Raw genomic sequence first — 22,251 nt, forward strand, 5'->3', positions numbered from 1 at the left:
CCCAAGTTTACTAATTTTTGAGAAAGAGAGAGAGACAGAGCATGAGCAGAGAGAGAGGGAGATACAGAACTCAAAGCAGGCTCCAGGCTCCGTGCTGTCAGCACAGAGCCCAGTGCAGGGTTTGAACTCATGAACCAAACCATGAGATCATGACCTGAGCCAAAGTCAGATGCTTAACAAGCTGAGCCACCCAGGCATCCCTTAAGATTGTATTTTTATGTAATCTCTACATCCAATGTGGAGCTGGAACTTACAACCCTGAGATCAAGTCACATGATCTTCCAACTGAGACAGCCAGGTGCCCCTCCCCCCCTTTAATTAATATATATATTAATTAAATATTTTAATGTTTATTTATTTTTGAGAGTAGGGGGACAGTGGATCCAAACCGCTCCATGCTGTCAGCACAGAGCCTGATGCGGGGCTCAAACTCACAAACAGTGAGATGATGACCTGAGCCGAAGTCAGATGCTCAACCGACTGAGCCACCCAGGTGCGCCCCTCCCCCCTTTAAAAGATTATTTGGATTTGATCAAAATCTGGGATTCAATCCACAGTACCACACTGTCTTCATTGTCATCTCTCCCCAGTCTCCCTTGGTTGGAGGCAGTTTCTCAGTCCTTCTTTGGTTTTCATAACCTTGATAGTCTTGAGGAAAATGGGCCAGGTATCCTGTAAAATGTCCCCCAACCTGGATTTGTTTGATGTTTTTCTTGCAGTTGGATTGGGTTATGGATATGTGGAAAGAAATTCATAGAGGTGAAGTACTTCCCATGTCATATATGGGGGAGGGGGGCTACATGAATACCCATTTGACAATCACTGGTGAGGTTAACCTTGATCACAAGGTTAAGGTAGTGTTTGCCACGTGTCTCCCCTATGAAGTTACTATTTTTCCTTCCCCTTTAGAAGCATGATCACCAAGTCTAGCCCAAGGTGGGAGAGTTGTTAAGCTCTACCTTCTGGAGGTCAGAGTATCTACATACATTTTTTTTTTTAATTTTTTTTTTCAACGTTTATTTATTTTTGGGACAGAGAGAGACAGAGCATGAACGGGGGAGGGGCAGAGAGAGAGGGAGACACAGAATCGGAAACAGGCTCCAGGCTCCGAGCCATCAGCCCAGAGCCCGACGCGGGGCTCGAACTCACGGACCGCGAGATCGTGACCTGGCTGAAGTCGGACGCTTAACCGACTGCGCCACCCAGGCGCCCCGAGTATCTACATACATTGGAAGTCTTCTGGAAGGAAGATTTGTCTCCTCTTCCCCACTTATTTGTTAATTTATTTGTTTAATCACTTATTTGTATCGGTGTTATAGATTGAATTGTGTCCCTCAAAACAAGAAATGTTGAAATCTTAGCCCCAACACTTCAGAGTGTGACCTTATTTGAAAATAGGGTCTTTGCAGATTTAACTAAGTCAAGATCACTAGGGTGGGCCCCAATTCAATATGACTGGTGTTTATATAAAAAGGGGAAATTTGGACAGATACCCACAGAGAGAAGCCAATGTAAAGATGACCATGTGATTACAGAGGCAGAGATTAGCCTGATGTATCTGCAAGCCAAGGAATGCCAAGGATCGATGGCCACCACTAGAAGCTAGGAAAAGGCGAGAAAGGATTCTACCTAGAGTCTCAGAAAGACCATGGCCCTGCCAACACTTTAACTTTGGACTTCTAGCCTCCAAAACCGTGAAACAATAAATTTCTGATGTTTTGAGCCACCTGATTTATGGTACCTGGTTACAGCAGCCCTAACAAATTAATACAATCAGTATGCACTTGGATTTTTATTTTCTACTTTATTCCCCTTACTTATCTGTAGCTTCTCCCACCAGCAATGAGAAACCTGCTCCCAATATCCGTAACTTATTTGTTCAACACTGCTCTACATCTAAAGCAGTTTCTAAAGTTTGTAACCTATAAGCCCAGGAGAAAATGTATCAACTAGAGCACAGTGTTTATATAGATTATGCTGTGCCTTTTATCTTTAGCCTTACAGTTTCCAGTCAAAACACTGTTTTCTAGAGTTACTGAGGTCAGCACCTTTTTTCCCCTCACCACCTTCAGTGTGCTTATGTCATAGATCTGTAATACAGTTAGATTCGTTTGCAACAGTCTACATTCTATCCTGGAATACCCTAGCAGCCTTGTTGATTTTTTTAAGTGTTTATGAAGTATGTGTTGGATGAAGAGATATAAAGTCTAAGCTCTCAGAGAGCACCAGGTCTCCCTATTACGTCCATCTAAGCTAGTTATATCCACATAAATAAAGGCTCTATGAATCTATTGAATACGCTTTGTTCATTTAATTACAAAGAAGCAAATCTCAGATCCCCAGTTGCTGCTTCTTGTCCACTAATGATTCCCCGTTCCCAACTGTCTGGCCGACTCCAGCCCAGTCTAGAAAAATGCCCTGCTGCCTTCCCATCTCTTCTCCCAAGCTCTGTTATAAAGCCTCATTTTCTAGGATGCCCTCTGTAACTTATTCTGGAGCCAGATGTCCCTCTCTTATTGCACCCTACCATACTCTGGGCCTCTTAGACTCTTCAGCCTTTACTCTGAATGCAAGAGGAGGAAGAAGAAGAGAGAGAGAACGGCTGAAGTGGTGGGAGGGCCAGGAGACCTCCTGGGGTGGGTTGGGCTAGCCCAGAAGCACAGGAGTGATGGTGGAGCCTCCAGAAGTGGTACAGTGTGCCCCTTACCTCTCAATGCTCTCCCCCAGGACTATCTCTGCTCCCACCCAAAACACCAACTTTTACTTGCATCAATTCCAAACTCCTTATACAGTAGCTGGGGGCCCAGAGATGAAGAGGGTGTGGGGCTCCTGTTCTCAAAGCACCAACAGTCTAACAGGAAAAGTAAGACACACGAAAAGATAAACAAAAATTGACAATAGCAGCACAATAATGTGGATGAATTCAAAGGAAGGCACAGAGCTGGCCTGCCTGCTGAGCAGGTGAGGACGAAGTGATGGGATTTGGTTTGTGTTGAAGGGAATAAAGGTTCTGTCCCTGTGAGATGAATGCTTGGAATCCAGAGGAAGAATTGCCCTCTGAGTCCCGATTAGGCCACACCTTCATTTCCCCTAATCTCAGTTCAGCTCCAGAGATGGGAGACTGCCACGGGGTTCTGGGAAAGGTGACCCAACCAGCTGGCTGAACCAGAGTGTGCTCCCAGGGTCACTGTCCCAGAGCCATGGATGGTAGATGGGAGCACAGATTTTTCGGGGTGAGGGGCAGGGGACATGGAGCACCACCAGAGGCCTTCGAGAAGGAGAGAGTCCCATGGTCAGGACTGTGTGCACCAACTGGAAGGCTCTGTGGAGACTGCAGGGACCGAAAGCTGGAGGCCAGCTGAGGTTACCCAAGAGTCCCCGTCTAGCCCATGCTAGACTTTGGCCATGTCGTGATGTGATCATTGATCTGCATCCCCGGAGCTTTCTGCCTGTGAAATGGGCCACCACTTGTCTTTCCTCAGACTCAAAGCTCTAGGCAGGCCCTTTCCTTTACTGGGTGTGAGAGTCACAGAGCATAAGGGATCCAAAGAAGACAGTGTCCCGTACAGGAGGAGGAGGAGGCTCAGCAGAGTTTACCTCTGGAAAAGCCGAAGCAATAGCCCAAGCTGTTTTCACAGCCTTGGAAAAGCTTTCAGCAAACTCTTCTCTCTCAAGGAGGGCAGAGTCCCAAAGGACTGCATCTTGGCCCACACTCCATCCTGAGCACTCACCACGTGCTTCAGATCCCACGGCTCCCGGCGCTGTGGTGAAGGGCATCCCCAAGGGAGGAAAAGCAGAGTCCAAGAGTCTCAGTCTTCAAGGAAGACACTGGTTAGACTCCAGCACCCACCGTGTACAGCTCTGGACACCCACACTGGAGGGGTGGAGAAAGGGCAGTACTGTACAACAGTACCGTGGCGGTGCTGGACTGCTCAGCCCAGCTTGCACTGCAGGGAGGGAGCAAGCTGGGCAGGTGGGAGCAGTAAACCTGGGGGAATCTGTTTGAGAAGGGAGTGGGGGATATGAGAGGCTAGCCAAGTGTTGGGCTTTCCTGCAATATAACCTACAAAGGAGAAGCAAGATCCTGCAGGGAGCACGCGGATCCTGCAGGGAGCATGACCATCTCTTCCCCATCCCAAACTTCCCAGGGCCTTCCTGTTTTATGCAGGAGCAACAAGCTGGAAACCATGTGCAAGGCATAATAAATAGTGGTAGGGATTTGGGGACAGGACAGAGCTCTCCACCCTGGGGTCAGAGCTTGGGGCAGGAAGTCACAGAGTCTTCACACAGTGGAGGACAGTTGCCCCCTCCCACTCCCCCAACCCCCCTCCTCCCAGCCTGTCCAAACTGCGTCCGTGTCTCAGAGCCACTGCAAGGCACTGCTCCCCAAATTCATGTTCTAGGGTCCCAGGGAAGCCAACGAAGGGGGCAGAGGGCTGCTGGGAATGAAGATCTTTTTTTTTTTTTTTTTTTTTTTTTTTTTTTGTATTTACCTAAAAGTTCAGGAAGCCCTTGCTGACGTTATTGCTTGGGGGCCCAGAATTTAAACTTAGCCACTGCCCAGAGCTCTTGTTTTAGGAAAGAATGAGATGGCCCTTGTTGCGTAATCCGGAGCGGGTGTGAGTTGCCAAAGGAAGCGGTCCTTCTTCCTGCCTCTAGGAAGGCCGACTCTGCTAGGAGGCTGGGGATGGGTGGGGCACTGTCCCAGAGAGCCGCTGTGGGCGGTGGGGGTGGGGTAGACAGACAGCCGGAAGAAATACCCAGACTCTCCAGGTCCAGTGCCCCCCGGGCAAAGCAAAACCTGATGAATCCAGAAAACCCAATAAGTGATGCCCGGGGTGGGGGAGGGGGAGGGGGGCAGATGCTAAGAAAGGAAAGGAATGGAGGAGTGGGCTAACCTGGATGAATGACAGAAGAGGGGGGGGCTGTTTTCTGTCCACTGTTCCCAAGAGCCCCCAGAGTATGGGTTCATGCTAACTTGTGCTTCACCCACCCACCCCCATACACCACCACCTCCATAATTCAATGGGCTAATCCCTCACCACTACCCTGTCCCTTCCTGCCAGGTGTTCAGCGAACACATTGTCGCCCTTGCACACTGGACCCTCTGGGATACTCCCATGAGCCCACCGCGATCCTAGGGTTAAAGCGTGTTCATTCAGGGTGTGACTCCCCACCCTCTCCCCATCTCTCCCCTTGCTTCCCCCAACCGTTCTATCCCCCAGTCTGGCCCCCTGGCCCGTGTTTTCCCACACTAACATCTCAGGCCCTGCTCTTCCTTGCCTCTCCCTTGGGCTACTTTCTCCCATCAACAGTGGGCTATCCCAAGACCCCATTACCCATCATCCCTGCCTTGTCTCTTTCCCTTGGCACGCATCTCCCTGGTGACTCCCACACACCATCCCTTCCCCATCCCTCTCAGACAACAGTCCCCTCTCCACCAGAGTCCCCGCGGCGGCTTCATCCCCGACAGGACACAGACACCCGCGCTGGATTCCAGGTTTTTCCCTTCATCCCAATTCCCGTCCTCTCCTTCTTCCACCCCTCCCCACTCTCCAGTGCCTCCAGCCAGCTGTCCAGCTCCCAAATTCCAGCCAAGAGTCCCGGGAACAAAGCAAGAAAAATCAGAGTAATTTGGGAAGTAAACAGAAACTGGGAAGGGAGTGGGCAGAGAAAAGTGGGGAGGACCAGGTGGGGGCGGGGGGAGCCTCTTCAGTCCCACCCAGTTTAGGGAATGCCCCTGCCTTCTCCCCCCACCCCCCTTCACCTGGCTCTTAAAGGGCCCGGCCCCTGACCGGCGGCTACTTAAGGCGGAGGGGCGGCGGCGGGCAGCAGCTGTGCTACGACTGCGCTGGGAGGAGTGGACGGGGCAAAAATCCTGACCATGACCCCCCACAGGCTGCTGCCGCTCCTGCTGCTGCTAACTCTGCTGCTCGCTGCCCGCTCAGGAGCCGCCTTGGCACGGTGCCCAGGCTGCGGGCAGGGGGTGCAGGCGGGTTGTCCAGGGGGCTGCGTGGAGGAGGAGGGGGGGCCGCCGGCGGAGGGCTGTAAGGAAGCTGGGGGCTGTCTCAGGAGGGAGGGGCAGCAGTGCGGGGTCTACACCCCTAACTGCGCCCCAGGACTGCAGTGCCAGCCGCCCGAGGAAGACGAGGCGCCTTTGCGGGCGCTGCTGCTGGGCCGGGGCCGCTGCCGCCGGGCGCGCGCGCCCTCGGGTGAGTCCGCGCCCCGCCCCTGCTCCGCCCACGTGAGACCCGCAAAGCGGCCGGCAGGGTCCTGGAAAGGACGCGGGCAGCCCTGCGAGCCCTGCGATGGGTTCTGCCATTGATGCTTCCCCTTCCTAACCCTGGGCGTCACGTTTGCGGGGGGGGGGGGGATGAAGGGGCAAGGGCGGGGAGCCGCTAGAAGGCCAGGGTGCAGCTAGGGGCCCCTGGGGATAAAGCAGGGACATGTCCCAGCGGTCAACCTTTTTGGCCCCTTCTATTTCCTCTTGAGGGGAAAGGTGAGGGTGGAGGGTTTAGGGCCATGCCCTCTGCCACAGCATCCCAGCTCCTTCCCTGGACCCCGGAGCTGGAGAAAGGACCCAGGTGTTGTTCTCAGCTTCCATTTGGAGAAAGAGGGAAGGGAACCCCAACTCCCAAATTCTGCACACACACTGAGAAATATCCCCTCCTCTCCTCTTAATATCAGGGTGTCCAAAGCACGTGAACATAGGGCCTAGAACAGAAGATGTCCCAAATCCTGAATTGTGTCAGACTACACTGGGGTCAGGGGGCGGACTCTGGGGGCCTGAAAAGGATGGGATAGAGGTGGGAAAAGAAGGAATCTGCCAAATCAGGGTTATGATTTAAAGCTGCTCAGAACCCTCCACCCACCCTACCCCACCCTACCCTAGGGAGGAAAATAGAAGGCTGAGTCATTGGGTGGATGGGACAGAAGTGAGTCAGAACCCAAAAGATGGGGGGCAGCAGGGACAGATAGGGCAGGAAATAAAAGCAGCGCACTCCCTCCCCCCAACCAGGCATCTGATCTCCTGGTTTCTTCCACGGAAAGGGATGAGAAATTAACTTGGAATTTCTTTCAGTCCCAAACGCCTGGGTCCAAGCTGCTAGAGGGTCCTCATAGGAAGGGGTGTGTAGGTGGGTCAGAGGAGGCAGTGGGAGCATGGTCGTGGAGGGAATGAGAGGCAAGGTCTGAGAAAGGTGGAGGAAGAAGGATGCGAGTCAGGATTGCAGAGGAAATTGCTCTTGGGTTGCAGGTAGTAGGCAGGTGGGAGCAAATGTCTAGGTCTGAGGACTGGGGACTTGAGCAGAGCTTGTCTTTGGGCATGGAAAGGGAGAGACGATCCCTTTAGGGGCCATAATATATCATTTTACACCTGGGGCGATTTCCAGGCAGTGCACACTCTCCTCCCTGCCTTTCCCTTGCCCTGACGCCCTGATTTATTTCCTCACTTCCTCCCATCCTGAGCTCTCCCTAGGCCCCCCAGACACCACGTGTGACATTTTCTCCAGAGCCAAGAGCAGCCTGTAGGTCAGAAGCCCTTCATTCCCTGCATCTTTGCAACCTGCCCTCTGCCTGTCCTGGTTAAGGGCTGAATCGTACCTGCTCCTGGGACCACTGGGGTTGAGCTAGGCTGAGCTATGGGAGACCAGAAGGGAGAGGCCCCCAGTGCAAGCGCCCCTAAAGTAACCATGTCTACAGCCTGGGAGGGGGTGGGCTGAGTCACCGCAGGGTCACAGCGGGGACACACATTCCACTTGGGTCCCTGCTAACCCCCTCCCATACCCCTTGTTCTTCTGCCTCATCTCCCTGGCTTGGTGCACCCCCTGCTGGCTTCAGGGGGAACAGCCAGGTCTTTTCTCCCCAAGCCCAAGGCCTCCCAATGTACTTGTACTCGTCCTAGGTTTTTGCTTTCCAAAGTGCTTCTCCCTTATAAGCCTTAAAACTAGTCTGGGTTTTTTTTTTGTCAGGAAAGCTAATATCACCATTTGTCGGAGAAAGTAACTGAAGCCAAGAGAAGGTAACGGAGCCAGGTTCTAAGCACCCTCATTGCTCCTACTTGGAAAGCCCCTCCTTTCCTCCCGCTTCAGGGAGTCAAGGTGAACAGGGCTCTCTTCCGTTTGGTTCTGGTCTTTGACATCTGGCTGATTTCTGGACTCTTCTTCCCTCATTTCCCTTGTGGCTGTAGGGGAGAATCCTAAGGAGGGTAAATCCCAGGCAGGGACCACTCGTCCACAGGATGTGAACCGCAGAGACCAACAGAGGAATCCGGGCACCTCGACCACTCCTGCCCGGCCCAGTCCAGGGGGTGCCCAAGACACCGAGATGGTGCGTTTGTGAATGGCAGGGAGCAGGCAGGGTGGGGAGTCCTACACACTCCCGTCCGAGGCTATCCCCTTGGACCTGGAGAAGTCTCCCACATGCATCCTGGGAACCTGGCTGGTGGTGGGAGGGGGGTGGACAGTGGAGGTAGGCTGGATGGGTTCTGAGCTGCCTGCGCTCTCTTCCCCCAGGGCCCGTGCCGCAGACATCTGGACTCGGTGCTGCAGCAACTCCAGACCGAGGTGTACCGAGGGGCTCAGACCCTCTACGTGCCTAACTGTGACCATCGGGGCTTCTACCGGAAGCGGCAGGTGAGGCCCCCACCTCTCCTCCCCTCGGTCCTGTGGCACAAGGCTCCTACCAGGGATGGGGTGGGGGAGTTTACAAAGGGGCACAAAGAGGGGCGCCTGGGTGCTCAGTCAGTTAAGCATCTGACTTCGGTTCAGGTTGTGATCTCACCGTTCGTGGGTGCAAGCCCCACCCTGTGCTCTCTGCTGTCAGCTCAGAGCCTGCTTCGGATCCTCTGTCCCCCTGTCTCTCTGCCCTGATCTCTCTCTGCCCCTCCCCAGCTCGTGCTCACTCTCTCTCTCAAAACAAAGAAACAAACAAACATTAAAAACAACAACAAAGGGGGCACAAAGAAGACACTGCCACTGCCTTTAATGATCCCCCAACTTTTAGGGCCCACAGAAACCTAGAGAATAGCCCCACGCTGTGGCAGAGGAGCCAGACTGCCTGACTCAGAGGTTCACATCTTCGAGGCGGCTCAGAGTCATGGAAGGCTGGGAACGCCCAGGTGGCTGAGCCCCTCTCAGCCCGAGAATTCGCATTTCTAACACAGTGCCCGCTGCTGCTGCAGCTGTTGGTTTGGGAACCACGCTTTGAGAACTACTGTTCTGCCTAGAAGAATGGGCACCGTTTGGTGGGTGGAGAAGAGGAGAGCAAGAGAAAGGGACCCAGGTTGTCTCCTTGTCCTGAGAGCTCTCAGAGGTCTCTGCACACTCAGACTTGGGGCCCACAGCCCATCCCCCACCCACGGGCCCTCCCATCCCTCCTGCGGGAGCCTCAGTGCCGCACGTCTGATCTGTGTGCCTCTCTCCCCAGTGCCGTTCCTCCCAGGGCCAGCGCAGAGGTCCTTGCTGGTGTGTGGATCGGATGGGCCAGCCCCTGCCGGGGTCCCCAGAAGGCGAAGGAGGTTCCTCCTGTCCCACCGGGAGCAGCGGCTAAGGCTGGGCAGGGGGCGGGGAGGGGGAGGCTGCAGGACCATTGGCAGGAGCACGGAGCTATCATCTTGGGTCATTTGTTGAGTGACGAGTAACTCGGGAGCCCTGAGCCCCACACTCCACCGTCAGGCCCTTTCCCAGTGTCCCCCTCACCCCTGGGACCCCACACATGGAAAGATGGTTGGTGTTGGCTTGGGATGTTAATAAAGCTGTGTTGGGGGTCTCTGGCCTACGTCTCCGGGTCCACTTCTCACATTTATGGAGCCCCTCCCCTTCTCTCTACCCGTCCCCCATAGCAGCTCTCCTTTCCCGTGGATTACCTTCTGTCTCTCCTGCTGCACTTGGGATGCAGGAGACAGCCATTGGCGGAGGTTTCCAGCCCTCAGCCCTCACCCCAGTACCCACCAGGGAGCGAGAGCAGGGGAGACATTGAGGCCATGACCTTGGTCTGAAGTTGTGACCTTGTTTCCAACACTCATCTTTGGACACAATGGGAGAAGGGAGAGAAAGGATTAATAGCTAATCCCCAGCAGAAGCCCAACAAAGAGGAAACTCTCGAAGCACTTATCCTTCTATTACATCCTACTAAAAAAGGGAAGGAAATTCTTATTTACTAAGCCCTTCCCATGGGCCAGACCCTGGATCCTGTGTTTTTACCTGCACTACCTCATTCTGAGCTTACAATAACCTTGTGAGGGAGGAACTTTGGCCCCTGTTTTTCAGAGGAGGAAACTGTGGCTTAAAATATCTGGGTCGTTCGCCTGAAGTCACACAGCTGGTAAATGACAGAGGGGGGATTCAAATCTCGCTCTTCCTTCAAAGTGGTCTGTGACGATACCTGGTGTACCCTAGGTGCTGAATAAGTGTTTGTTTTGCCCCCTTTCTGCCCACATGCTAATCCAAGCAGGTGTAGGGAAGAGCTGATTTGGGGGGAGGGGGTCCTGGCACCCAACACTTCCTGGGGGGGCCAGAACGCCACCTTGTCACAGAACATTAGTCACATCAGAACATTAATCACTTGCACACAGTGCTTTTGAGCTGACAAGGTTCTTTCCCACACCTTATCTCCTGGTCTAAGGGAGCCGAGTGCACTGATACCTAAAGATCCTTCAGGCTGCTGGGAAAGAGATCAGGCTGCTGGGAAAGAGATCGGCAGGCAAGTCATCCTACGTGATAAGCCTCAGAGAGGCAAAGTCCCCCTCCCCATGGACATAGATAGGTACACAGTGCACGGCCACTGTTCCGGTGGGAGGGATAGCTCGCTCAGCTGGGCATCTGGGCAGCGGGTAGGGCTGTTGGGGTGTTGCAACCCTCCCTGGGACAGCCAGCTGAGCCGAGCCTGTAGCTGAGAAGTGTTACCCTCTAGACCTGATAACCTATTGTGCTCCTGGAGGTCTCCTCCTCCTGAAAGGACTTTAGTCTTTGGAGCTGTCAGATGAACCGAGTGAGATAAGAGCTTGGCAGGCTGTGAAGGAAGGGAGGGAACACTCCATAGCCGCCTACTGCCCGTTCGAGACTCACACCATGGAGCCAAGGGCGGCCCGATCGCGGAAGGGAGAAGGGCCGAGAGGAGAGCAAGAGCGCCGACGCTCCGGAGGTGGTGAGGCACCCTCTGGGGGTGCAGAAAGCTCAGGGGACGTTGGAGGTGGAGACGCATTGCTGCGGGGGAGGCTCCTACTCTCTTGGGAGGATAGGGGAGGCAGCCCCTGCCTCTGTCCCTCACTGCCCAGCCGGGAAAGGGAAGTGAAAGGGACATTCGGAGCGGGGGCCTTGCCTTATCTTGCAGACTCTTTCACCCCAGAGGGTGAATGGAGTAGCTTCCCAGTCCCGGGTATTGTCATCAGGCTCCCAGTGGCCTCACCCCCTGCAAAAATGACTTCCCCTTCTGATCGCCTCCCATAACTTCCCCTTCTGATCGCCTCACTGTGATACTACATATCGACTGGTTGGGGGCAGGGAGGCTGCGGAGCTTGCAGAAAGCATTTCCTGGAAAGAGGATGTTTCTGGGTCCGTACAAGGTCACAGAACCCTAACTCCCCCTCCCCCTTGGGTGTGCCCTTTGACCCCGCCCCCTAGGAAACATTGAGAAGGACAGAGGCCTGGACTTGGTGCAATGGACCCGACATATGGAGGTGAGGGAGGTCAGGGGTCAGACGTCAAGATGGACAGGTCTTGGGAGTGGAAGGAGGCAGGGATGAAGACCAGCCTGGTGATAAAGACAATTTGTTCTTGGGTTCAAAACCTTTCAGATCAGGTTGGAGCCAACGGCTAAGATGGAGGGGGTTGGAATACAGGTCAGCAGGGCAGGGGCCAAGAGTCAGCCAGTGAATAGTCTTCTGTTAGTCGGGCTAAAGGTCAGCAGAGGGAAGGCTGGGGACAGGGGGAAGGGAGTAGGGTCAGAGACGACAAGGTGGTTGGGATCCAGGCCCTGGCGCTGGAAATGTCTTTCCTTGGTCCTCACTGCTGGTCTGGGAAGCCAGAGAGAGAGAAATTTGGGGGGAGCCTCTCGGCAGGAACCGTGCCTGTTCATGTTTCTATCCCCAGCGCTTAGCAATGTGCCTGGTTCAGAGAGAAGAAGCTCAGTAGATATATGGGGAATCAGAGGATGGCTGCCCGGGTGGAGGGACAGTGGGCCTTGCCCTGCTTTGCCCTGCAGGCTGTGAAGACACAGTTGCTGGAGCAAGCACAGGGACAGCTGATAGAGCTGCTGGATCGGGCCGTGCAGGAAGCCATCCAATGCTACCCACCACAAGGCGGACCCCTGTCCTCCATTCCTCCAGATTCCTTGAGCAAGTAAGAGTCTGAGGACCTGGGGGCTGGGGAATGGCTAGAGCAGGCTCCTCTAGCATAACGGTCATGAGCCCTAAATATCGTCTCACACTTCCTTTGCCAGCACTGGCATGACCCCAACTTCAACCTTCCCTCTTTTGCTCGTATTGCCTCTGCCTGCCCAACACTGACCTCCACCTTTGGGGCCTTTTTCTGCCCTGGCCCTGACCTTCCACCTGCTCCTGCCCTCTGGCCCTGACCCTGACCTACCTACTATTGCCTTTGGCTCCCAAGTATTGACCTTCTGCAAGGCCCTGCTCTCTACCCAGGGCCTTCTTCCTCTGGGTCCTGATCCAGAACAACTGTCTTCATTTAGGGCCCGGGAGCCATCCCTGGGGAAGCGGAAAATTTTCATCATCCGAAAGTCCCTGCTTGAGTAAGTCCACGTAAAGGGCAGGGGATGGAGGAAAAGAAAGGGATTCAGCGAGGGTCCCAGGACACCTCATTTCTCATCCTCGGGTTCTAGGTGTTTGGAGGGAAGACTTGGAGAGGGTTTCTAAAGTTTAGTCTCCCCATTTGCCCTGGGTGTGATCGGCCCAGCCTTTAGCTGGAAGTTCCCAGTCACTAGTCCCCACCCCACTCCCACCTGCGTACAGTGCCTGAGCGGGTCCGCGGGACCTCGAGGACCCTCCCACGCTGACATTCGGGCCCCTGTCCCCCCAGCGAGCTGATGGAAGTACAGCATTTCCGCACCATCTACCACATGTTCATCGCCGGCTTGTGCGTCTTCATCATCAGCACCCTGGCCATCGACTTCATTGATGAGGGCAGGTAGGCCCCCCCCCCCCCCCGCATGCCTGGGACAGGCATGCAGATCACACCCCCTAGGTCTCTAGTGTTCCACTTGCCACTGGCTTAAGACAGCACAAGCCCTCCTTTGATCCTGTGATTCCTGGACCCACATCAACATTGCTTCCAGCAACATTCCCACCTAAAACGCACCTTGACTTCTTCCTTCCACAGCCTTTGGATGGCCCTTGCTCTGACCTTCCCTGCTCAAATACTTCTCAGTAGGAAACTTGCCCCAAGGCAGATCCATGTAAGCTAGCAGGCTCGCTTCACACCACTCTCTCAAGTTCTTCCCAAGTTCAATCCAAGCAACCTTCATGGAGCACTTCCCAAGGACCCGCCCTGGGAGCCAGAGAGATGACGGCCAGACCCCCTCCCTGTCTATGAGGCACTACCAGTCTTGGGGAGGGGGGAGACAGACACGCATGCAAACGCCCCCAAAGAGCACCCCCCCACACACTGGGGTTGAGCCTCAGAGGGCTCTGTAGCCCCAGGGGGTCTGTATTTGCATGTCCCCTACCTCACCCTAAGTAGGGCTTAGGAAGCAGTAAAAAGAAAAGGATCAAAGATCTGCAGGTTCTGCAACAGTATTTCCTTCTGGTAAAACTGTTGTTAATTCTATGAGTGGTATAAGGATCAAATCTCAGTAAAAAGTCCAAATGCGTGTCAAGGGACCGTCCTTCCCGACTACTCCCTCAACCCCAGACCGGACGTAAGGGTTTTCACAGGTTTGAGAGAGTCCCTCTAGAGCATTTGCCACGCATTCACCCCCACGTGTCTATAAGAACCAAGAAGCGGTGTGTAGAAAGTTTATATAAATAAGATATTCACTGTACTTCTTGATTTCATTCCTTAACAACCTATCTTCCTATCTCAGAGATCTTTCCAGGTCAGCCCACTGTTCTTAACGACTGTGGTCTGGAGGTGCCAGTCTTTTGCTCATTTGGTCCTTTACCAAGGGACACTTAGGTTGTTTCCAACTTTTCACCATTACAAGCCAAACACTCTTAACCTAAGCAAACAAAACACCTAACGACCTGCTTTCCACTAACTTGCGTCTGCAGCGACAGACGTTCCAAAAGAACAAAACTGACAAAAATCAAAGTTAAACTCTGAAAACCTCATATTCTAATGCCCACGGCATACAAAGTTCTGAGCCCTTCTGCAACACCGCAAAATTCAGAGGGCTCTAAAGGTCATTTGTAAGCAAACCCGTCCCACAATCCAGTCTTTTCCAGCGACGCCCTGTGTTAGAAGTTTGGGACAATAGAGGTGCCATCTTGAACACCTTCAGATATGGGGAGCTGGAAACTCGGGCAAAATGCCTCAGTTTATTTCCCAAGAGTTCTGACTGCACAGGGAGGGGACAAAGTCGGGCCACACATTTGTCTACCTTGTCTCTTCCTCTCTACTCCAAGGTTGATGCTGGAGTTTGACCTACTGATCTTCAGCTTTGGACAGCTGCCCTTGGCGCTGATGACGTGGGTCCCCATGTTCCTGTCCACTCTGCTGGTGCCCTACCAGGCCCTGAGGCTGTGGGCGAGGCCCCGGGCAAGAGGGGCCTGGATGCTGGGGGTGGGCCTGGGCTTCATGATGCTGGCTGTCCACACCACCGTGCTCTGGGTCCTCCCCGTCCATGTGGCGTTGAAGTATCAGCTCCCGCCTGCCTCCCGCTGTATCCTGGTCTTTGAGCAGGTAGGTGATGGGGTGATGGGCAGGCGAGGCTGGGTTAGGGCCCCTGTGGGGAAGGGGACTTGATACTACAGTATTGGTGGAGGCGGAGCTAGTTACTAGGGGCGGAGTCCATCTGGAAGGATTTGAGGGCACCAGCAGGAACCAAGGATATTTGCTGTTATGCAAAAGTAATCGGATTTTGCAAGGAGTCAGGGGGGTTGGCTGGTTGGAGGCTCCGCCCTGGCGTTTCCTGTACGTCTTTACTCCTGATTCATCCCAGCAGCTACCTGTGTTAGGTTAAAAGACTACCCGACAAAAAAATAAAGTATGGGCTTTGATCGTACAGATTTTGCAATCCGCCGGCCTCTCTCTTCGGTAAACAAGTGCACAGAGATTTTAAGTGATTTGCTCAAAGCCACACAGCAACTTAACCTCCCTTCCATTCCTTCTCAGGTCAGGCTCCTGATGAAGAGCTACTCCTTCTTGAGAGAGGCTGTGCCTGGAACCCTTTGTGCCAGAGGAGGTGAGGCACTGCTTTGAACTCAGTCATTTTGGCTGTTTGAATGAAGCCAGCCATACCAGGATTCTCATAAAAGCTCTGACTTCCTAAGCCTGTGTTGCTCCCAGGGCAGAATTCTGACCTCCAACTAGACTCTGTGCGCTTTAGTCATTAGGCATCCTCTGGTCCCACCTCTGAGATATGGTACCTCTGTGGCCCAGGACTTCTGGCGCTTTCCAATTTCCAGGCTTAGCCTGGAAAGACCCAGAGTATGAGAGCCTCATATTAGCAAGTCAGGAGGTACCAGGATGACCGAGTGGTTAAGTGTTGGACTTAAGATCTGATGGACGTATATCCTGGCTCTGTCGGCAGAGCATGTGACTCTTGATCTCAGGGTCATGGGTTCGAGCCCCACGTTGGGTGTACAAATTACTTAAAAATAAAATCTTTTTTAAAACGTGGTGGGGGCGTCAGAGCAGAAGGAGAGAAAGAATGGGTGGTGGAGCTTATAAATGCCAAATGAAACTCTGGCCACAGCAGGTGCTGCACCAGAAAGTAGGGTGCCTAGAATGGAAGCAAAAGAAGGGCAACCAAAGAGCAGCTTCAGCTCCTGCCTAGTCTCACCTTCCGACTGCACCTCCAGACCCAATGTCGGGTCCCTCCCACTCCCCCCCCCCCCCGCCCCCCGCACCTCTGCCCCATCCAGGCCTCCACCCACCAGTCCCAGCCTCCACTCCCCCTGCCCTCTCTCCTTCCCCACTTCACTGATCCAAGCCCTCTCCTTCCTCCCCAGGTGAGGGCATGCGGGCCCCCAGTTTCTCCAGCTACCTCTACTTCCTCTTCTGCCCCACACTAATCTACAGGGAGACTTACCCCAGGTAAGACCCTGCTCCTCTTTCCCAAATGCCCAGACCCATCAGGGACCTTGCCTTCTACTTTCCATTCTCTGAGGCCTTTAGCCTCAGGCACTGACCACGTTCTCAGGAAGCATCCCATAATAAAAATGGGAAATAGGTGTCAGACAGACTACGCCTTCTCCAAGCCTTCTCCAAGCACAACCCACAAGGGTGGCCAACTGTCCTGGGTTGGCCCTGGGCTGTCCCAGTGTTAGCACTGAAAATCCTGCACCCTGGGAAACCCATCGGTCTGGAGCAACCTCCCGATGGTTGCACTTTAGTTGACCTTCAAGTTAAAAATCCATTTGCCATGTCAATTGGGGAAGGTCCAAAGTGTTCTAGACCCTTACCTGCCTAGATAATCCTCCCAGGCCCGAGCAATTGAGGGAGCTTCGGAGAGAGGGCCCTAGAACCTGTGTACCAGTGGGTATGGAACAAGCTAAAAGATAAAAAGACTAAAAACATATTGTCCCCATTGCTGCTGTAGGACACCCAACGTCAGGTGGAATTACGTGGCCAAGAACTTTGCCCAGGTCAGAAGATGGGGTAGAAGTGTGACTTGTGGTGACTGAGTGGGGCATTTCTGGAAGTGGGGTCCGGGAGGCCTGGGGAGGAGGTCAGAGGGTGGGGCTAAGGTAAGAGGAGGCAGGTGCTGGGCCAGAATCCAATTCCAGAGTTGAGGGGGCAGCTGCTAGTGACCCCTGTCAAAGTTATGTACCCCCCACCCACCGCCCCCCAGGCTCTGGGCTGCGTACTCTATGCCTGCTTCATCCTGGGCCGCCTCTGCGTTCCCGTCTTTGCCAACATGAGCCGGGAGCCCTTCAGTACCCGGGCTCTGGTGCTGTCTATCATGCACGCCACCTTGCCAGGTATGCCCACCGAAGGCAGGGCTGGGGAGGGCTGCACCCTGGGAAGGCTTAGCGGGGGGCTCCTCCCTCCCCTCACTCCTTTCCTTCAGTCAGATTCAACACCTCCTGCCTCAGAAACCTCTCCCACATGTGTCCCCCACCTCCTCATTGCTCCATTGCCAGGGTCTCAGTTCATTCAGATGGCCACTCCACTCCCTCTTTCCACATCGGCCTCCTTGCCTGCCTGCTTTCCCTCTCAATCTTCCCACCTTCCCCTGACACTGCTGCCCAGATGAACTTCCCTCCTACAGGTTAATCATTCCCTACTCTGCTTCCAAAACTCCAGTCACTCCCCATTGCTGGCATCTCCAGATAAGATTTGACCCCTTGGCCTGGCATTCAAGACCCCTTCCCCGACAGCCTAGCCTATCTTCTCGTCCTGCCACAAGCTCAGCCATTCCTTGAAAGACATGTACTTTCATGCCTCCAGGCCTTTGCTCATACTGGTGTCTCAGCTTGGAATGACCTTTCCCCATTTTCCAGCTGTGAACTCCAGTCCGTTTCTGGAGGCCCATAACAGAGATGCCCCCTCCTCTAGGAAGCCTGTCAGTTTTAGCCATCAGTCACTATGACCCACCCCTTGCTCTGCATTCCCAAGCACCTCAATAGCCACCCGTGCTTAGCTCCCAGCACATTTGACCTTGACGCATGGTTGGACATGTCTCTGTCCCGATCTCTGCCTCTGTCTCTCTCTCTTTCTCTCTCTCCAACCACTCTGTGAACTGCCAATGGCCAGGGCTTTGAGATTCATCTGTGCATCCCTGACATGTGGCTTGGAGTTCATGAGCAGATGGATGGATTAATGAACGTAAGAATTTGTGAGTGACAAATAATTGGCTGGAAGGAGTTGGGGCCCTGGTTGCTGATGAGGGCCCCTCAGGGCTTCCCAAGGGAGCCAGGTGGGCAGTCTGACATGCAGCCCTTGTCCCCACTCACCAGGCATCTTCATGTTGCTGCTCATCTTCTTTGCCTTCCTCCACTGCTGGCTCAACGCCTTCGCAGAGATGCTACGGTTTGGAGACAGAATGTTCTATCGGGTGGGGCCTGGACCTGGCCACTTGGGAGCTGGGTGCTGGGAGGTCTGGGGAGCGATCTGGGGAGGATGATGGCTCCATTGGGTGTCACCTCAGCTATGCTGTCAAGCTCTCACGTGAGAAATGCGCTCCTCTGGGTGTGGCTCTAATGCCACCTGTCCACCTCTTGACTAGCCAGGGCTAACTGCTTCTGTGCGCATGGTACACTGGAACCATCTTCTCCTGAGAGGGGATGAAGGAGGGAGTGTGGGCCTCAGGTCCTGAAGAGACTGCAGGGAAAGTTCTTGCTGTCCCTCTTCAGCCAGGGCCCAGCCCCTTGTGGAAGAACATTGGGATAGGGTGCAGGGAGCAAGGGGGAGCCACTGGGGCCTGGGAAGAGTCAGGGCCCTGATGCTCACCTCCTTCCCCTAACCCTGACCCACTCTTCCCCAGGACTGGTGGAATTCAACGTCCTTCTCCAACTACTACCGCACTTGGAACGTGGTGGTCCATGACTGGCTGTACAGCTACGTCTATCAAGATGGGCTGTGGGTATGGGCTCTGCAGACCCCCTCAGCTCCCACAGCTAATGTAGCCTCCCCAGAACATTCTCCTTCCCTTCCTCTGCATCATCCTCCTTTTCCAGACCTAGGGGCCCCCTGGACTTTCATCTGCTCCTTTCTACCCAACCCAGTGGGCAGAAAATCCTTCTTAGGATCTAACTTCCTTCCCTCTTTACTCTTAACCCCACCCCTCCACAGAGCATTTCTCTCCTCCTTAGACTTCTAAGAAACATGCATGTAGCAATTCTCAGTTACCAAGGCTTTTCACATACATAATCTGCACTGTAATCCTGAGAAGTAAGTATTATTATGTCCCCTTTAAAAAATTGCATGTAAGGCCCAAAGAACTTAAGTAGGACGTATCACCCCTTGAGACCCCCAAATCTCATATTCTTTCCATTGTACTGTATACTTTCTGGCTTCCTTAACGAGGGGACTCTTTGTGGAAGAGTCTTAGAGAGACTCATTCCACCCTTCTCCCCCATCCCCTGCCAGCTTCTCGGTGGCCGGGCCCGAGGGGCAGCCATGTTGGGTGTGTTCCTGGTTTCTGCAGTGGTCCATGAGTACATCTTCTGCTTTGTCCTGGGATTCTTCTACCCGGTCATGCTCATGCTCTTCCTTGTCTTTGGAGGTGAGCTTGGCCTCTGTGTGCCACTGGAGGGGGAGCCATCCAGAGGGAGGAAGCCAGGAGTCCTGCTCCTGCAGATTCCAGATGGATGGGGGAGGCCACATACCCTTCTGGGAAGAGGCATGAAAGTTGGGGTGGGGAGGAACTTGGGAACAGGGAGGGAAGCAGCAGGAGGTATCCTGGGGGGTGTGAGAGAAGATTTCTGGCTGCAGTGGAGCATCTGAGCAGGGCACACATAGAGGGAGACAAAGGAGAGAAAACTGGCATGAGGCTGGGAGGTTTAGTATGAGATCCAGGATATTGATGTGTAAACTGAGGAATCCTGGTTTTACATGAGCCGCTTGAGACCTCCATGGGTTGCCGGAGCTGGGCTCAAGATCTTCCTCAATGATGCTTTCCTGTTCCATCTCTTCCCAGTACCCTGGGATGGAGGGATGGGGGGCATCCAGGGAGACAAGGCACTGGAATTGGGGTAACAACCTTTCCTCCTGCATCAGGGCTGCTGAACTTCATGATGCATGACCGGCACACAGGCCCAGCATGGAATGTGCTAATGTGGACCTTGCTCTTTCTGGGCCAAGGCATCCAAGTCAGCCTGTACTGCCAGGAATGGTATGCACGGCGACACTGCCCCCTACCCCAGGTAAGGGACCACCGCCCTCCCTCAGCTCCCCATCCAGAAGGACACACCTCCCCTCTCCAAGAGCCAGCCCCCTGTTCTTGCCCAATTCAATAGCCATGGTCAGGGGCTAGGCCTGGTTTGGGGGTGATGGGCTCCCATGTCTTGGACGCGTAGGGTGGGGACAGGAGGGAACTCATGCATAACTCACCTTTCTCTGGCACAGACAACCTTCTGGGGGCTGGTGACACCTCGATCTTGGTCCTGCCATACCTAGAAGTCAGAGCACCGTCACTGCCCAGAGGATGCCACCAAGTCCTTCTCTGCCTGCAAAGCCTCGGACAAGAGCACCTCTCCCTGCATTCCTAGATCTAGCTCCAAGTCAAGGGGGCCTGGCAGGCATGATCCCAGCAGGGAATGCCAGGGACTGAGATCTGAGGACCTGTAGAACCGCTAAGCACAAACTCACTGTGGTGGTGGCTCTTGAGCCGCCAAGCCCCACGGATTGGGCACAGAGCCCCCTCCTACCTCATCACTGTCCAGACTTGGGGATACTTGAAGGATCTTATAGATTTGGTGAATGTGGGGTGACTTAGAGAAATGAGGGCCATCAAGGTCTGAGAAAGGTTTGACTCTTTGTACTGCTTCCAATACAATAATAAAGTTTGTATCCCTTTTTATTCATTCATTTGTTTATTCCTCCCTTCGTTGTTTGTTGAAGGCCCACAGTGGACAGGCATGATTGAAGAGTTGTGTCTACAGCAGCAAGACTTTGTGCTGGCAGGGGCTGAGGGTCTTAGGTGGCATCTTGCCTCGCCTTTCCGGTGCCTTGCCCCTCCCCAAAACCCAACCTCGCCTTCCTCCCACCTCTTCCTTCCGCAGTTCATGTTTCCACACCCCTTAATCCTTCTACTCCTGGCAAGCTCTAGCACATTTGGAAAGGGCACATAACAGGCCTCCTTTCCCTCCACAGACCCAGGAGAGGAACTGTCCGTATAGACCTTACACAAGTATTTTCATTTCGTGAGCCACAGTATCCACCGCTATAAAGTGGACCTTAAAATGAAGAGTGTCCTGACTGTATGGGTTCAGAAGGTCAAAATATTCACATTCACAACCATCCCAGAAGCCAGACTTTGTAGTCACTCTAAGGAGAGGATCTTTTTTTCTAATTTTTAAATTAAATTTAATTTTTAAAATGATAGCCTGAGGTTTTTTTTTTTAATGCTTATTTACTTATTTTAGAGAGAGAGAGAGAGAGAGAGAGAGAGGAGAGAGAGAATCCCAAGCAGGCTCCATGCTGCTAGTGCAGAGCCCAACATAGGGCTGGAACTCATGAAACCTCGAGATCATGACCTGAGCCAAAACTAGAGTTGTATGCTTAACCGACTGAGCCACCCAGGCGCCCCTTGGTTTCATTTCTTATATCATCTTGTATGTTCTTTTTTAAAAATTTTTTTAACATTTATTTATTTTTGAGAGACAGACCATGAGTGAGGGAGGGATAGAGAGAGAAGGGGGGGGACACAGAATCCAAAGCAGGCTCCAAGATCTGAGCTGTCAACAGAGCCCGAACTCATGGACCACGAGATCATGACCTGAGCCAAAGCCAGACGTTCAACCGACTGAGCCACCCAGGCGCCCCTTGTCTTGTATGCTCTTTAATCATTCCATAGCAAGTTGCTGCTATCCGTTCCCCTTTCCCTGCTCCCTTGTTATTTTGGAAGTTCTACTAAACCTTTCCATTCCCTTGATAGTTGCCTTCTTTCCCAGCACTGATGATCCAATACCTACTTCATTACCATCATTTTTAATATGCCAATTGTTTCTTCCACTAAGATGTTTTATTTCCTGCCAGATGTTTTATTTTCTACCCCAGTAAGAGAGACCTTTAGAATGCTTTTACTGATCTTTCTTATTGTGCTTCCAATTCCTAGGTTTGGCTGAGGTAGCACAGTACTTATGTTCCTAGATATAATTAGGTGTCTGTCAAGCTCCATGAACATTTAACAGTATGATATTTTGCCAACTTTCTTGCTCACTGCAGGGTTTTCTCCTTCCCTTCATCTTCCTCTACCTTGACTTCTCTATTCCCTAACCAAATTTTTTCTTAAGTATTTTCCTCAGGTGAGACGGGAGATTGATATACTCTTTGAATCCTCTATAGCTCCAAATATCTTTCTTTTGCTCTGACAAGTGAAAGCTTTCCAGCCGGGGATGAGGTCCCTGGGCAACCGTCCTTTTCTCTCACTGTCCCCACGGTTGTTAGCTTCCAGTGCTGCCGATGA

General features: G+C 53.2%; 2 protein-coding genes across 3 annotated transcripts; both read left to right on the forward strand.

Moving 5' to 3' along the window:
- The first annotated feature begins 5,523 nt into the window (after positions 1 to 5,523).
- On the forward strand, positions 5,524 to 9,774 carry IGFBP6 (insulin like growth factor binding protein 6). The gene is made up of 4 exons (XM_030322704.1): positions 5,524 to 6,212; positions 8,189 to 8,328; positions 8,514 to 8,633; positions 9,427 to 9,774. The coding sequence occupies exons 1-4, from the start codon at positions 5,885 to 5,887 to the stop codon at positions 9,547 to 9,549; spliced, it is 711 nt and encodes a 236-aa protein (XP_030178564.1). The 5' UTR covers positions 5,524 to 5,884; the 3' UTR covers positions 9,550 to 9,774.
- A 1,040-nt stretch (positions 9,775 to 10,814) lies between these two features.
- SOAT2 (sterol O-acyltransferase 2) lies at positions 10,815 to 20,651 on the forward strand. 2 transcript variants are annotated; one of them, XM_030322701.1, is made up of 15 exons: positions 10,823 to 11,145; positions 11,622 to 11,677; positions 12,202 to 12,338; positions 12,691 to 12,750; positions 13,038 to 13,145; positions 14,582 to 14,858; positions 15,291 to 15,360; positions 16,130 to 16,214; positions 16,720 to 16,765; positions 16,972 to 17,101; positions 18,080 to 18,177; positions 18,607 to 18,705; positions 19,212 to 19,347; positions 19,842 to 19,987; positions 20,190 to 20,651. In XM_030322701.1, the coding sequence occupies exons 1-15, from the start codon at positions 11,070 to 11,072 to the stop codon at positions 20,238 to 20,240; spliced, it is 1,575 nt and encodes a 524-aa protein (XP_030178561.1). In that variant the 5' UTR covers positions 10,823 to 11,069; the 3' UTR covers positions 20,241 to 20,651. The 2 variants fall into 2 exon arrangements, with proteins under 2 accessions (XP_030178562.1, XP_030178561.1); XM_030322702.1 differs by lacking the exon at positions 20,190 to 20,651 and having other exon boundaries at positions 10,815 to 11,145; positions 18,080 to 18,152; positions 19,842 to 19,935.
- Positions 20,652 to 22,251: the final 1,600 nt, after the last annotated feature.

Source organism: Lynx canadensis, chromosome B4 (assembly GCF_007474595.2).
Source record: "Lynx canadensis isolate LIC74 chromosome B4, mLynCan4.pri.v2, whole genome shotgun sequence".
NCBI classification, from domain to species: Eukaryota; Metazoa; Chordata; class Mammalia; order Carnivora; family Felidae; genus Lynx; species Lynx canadensis.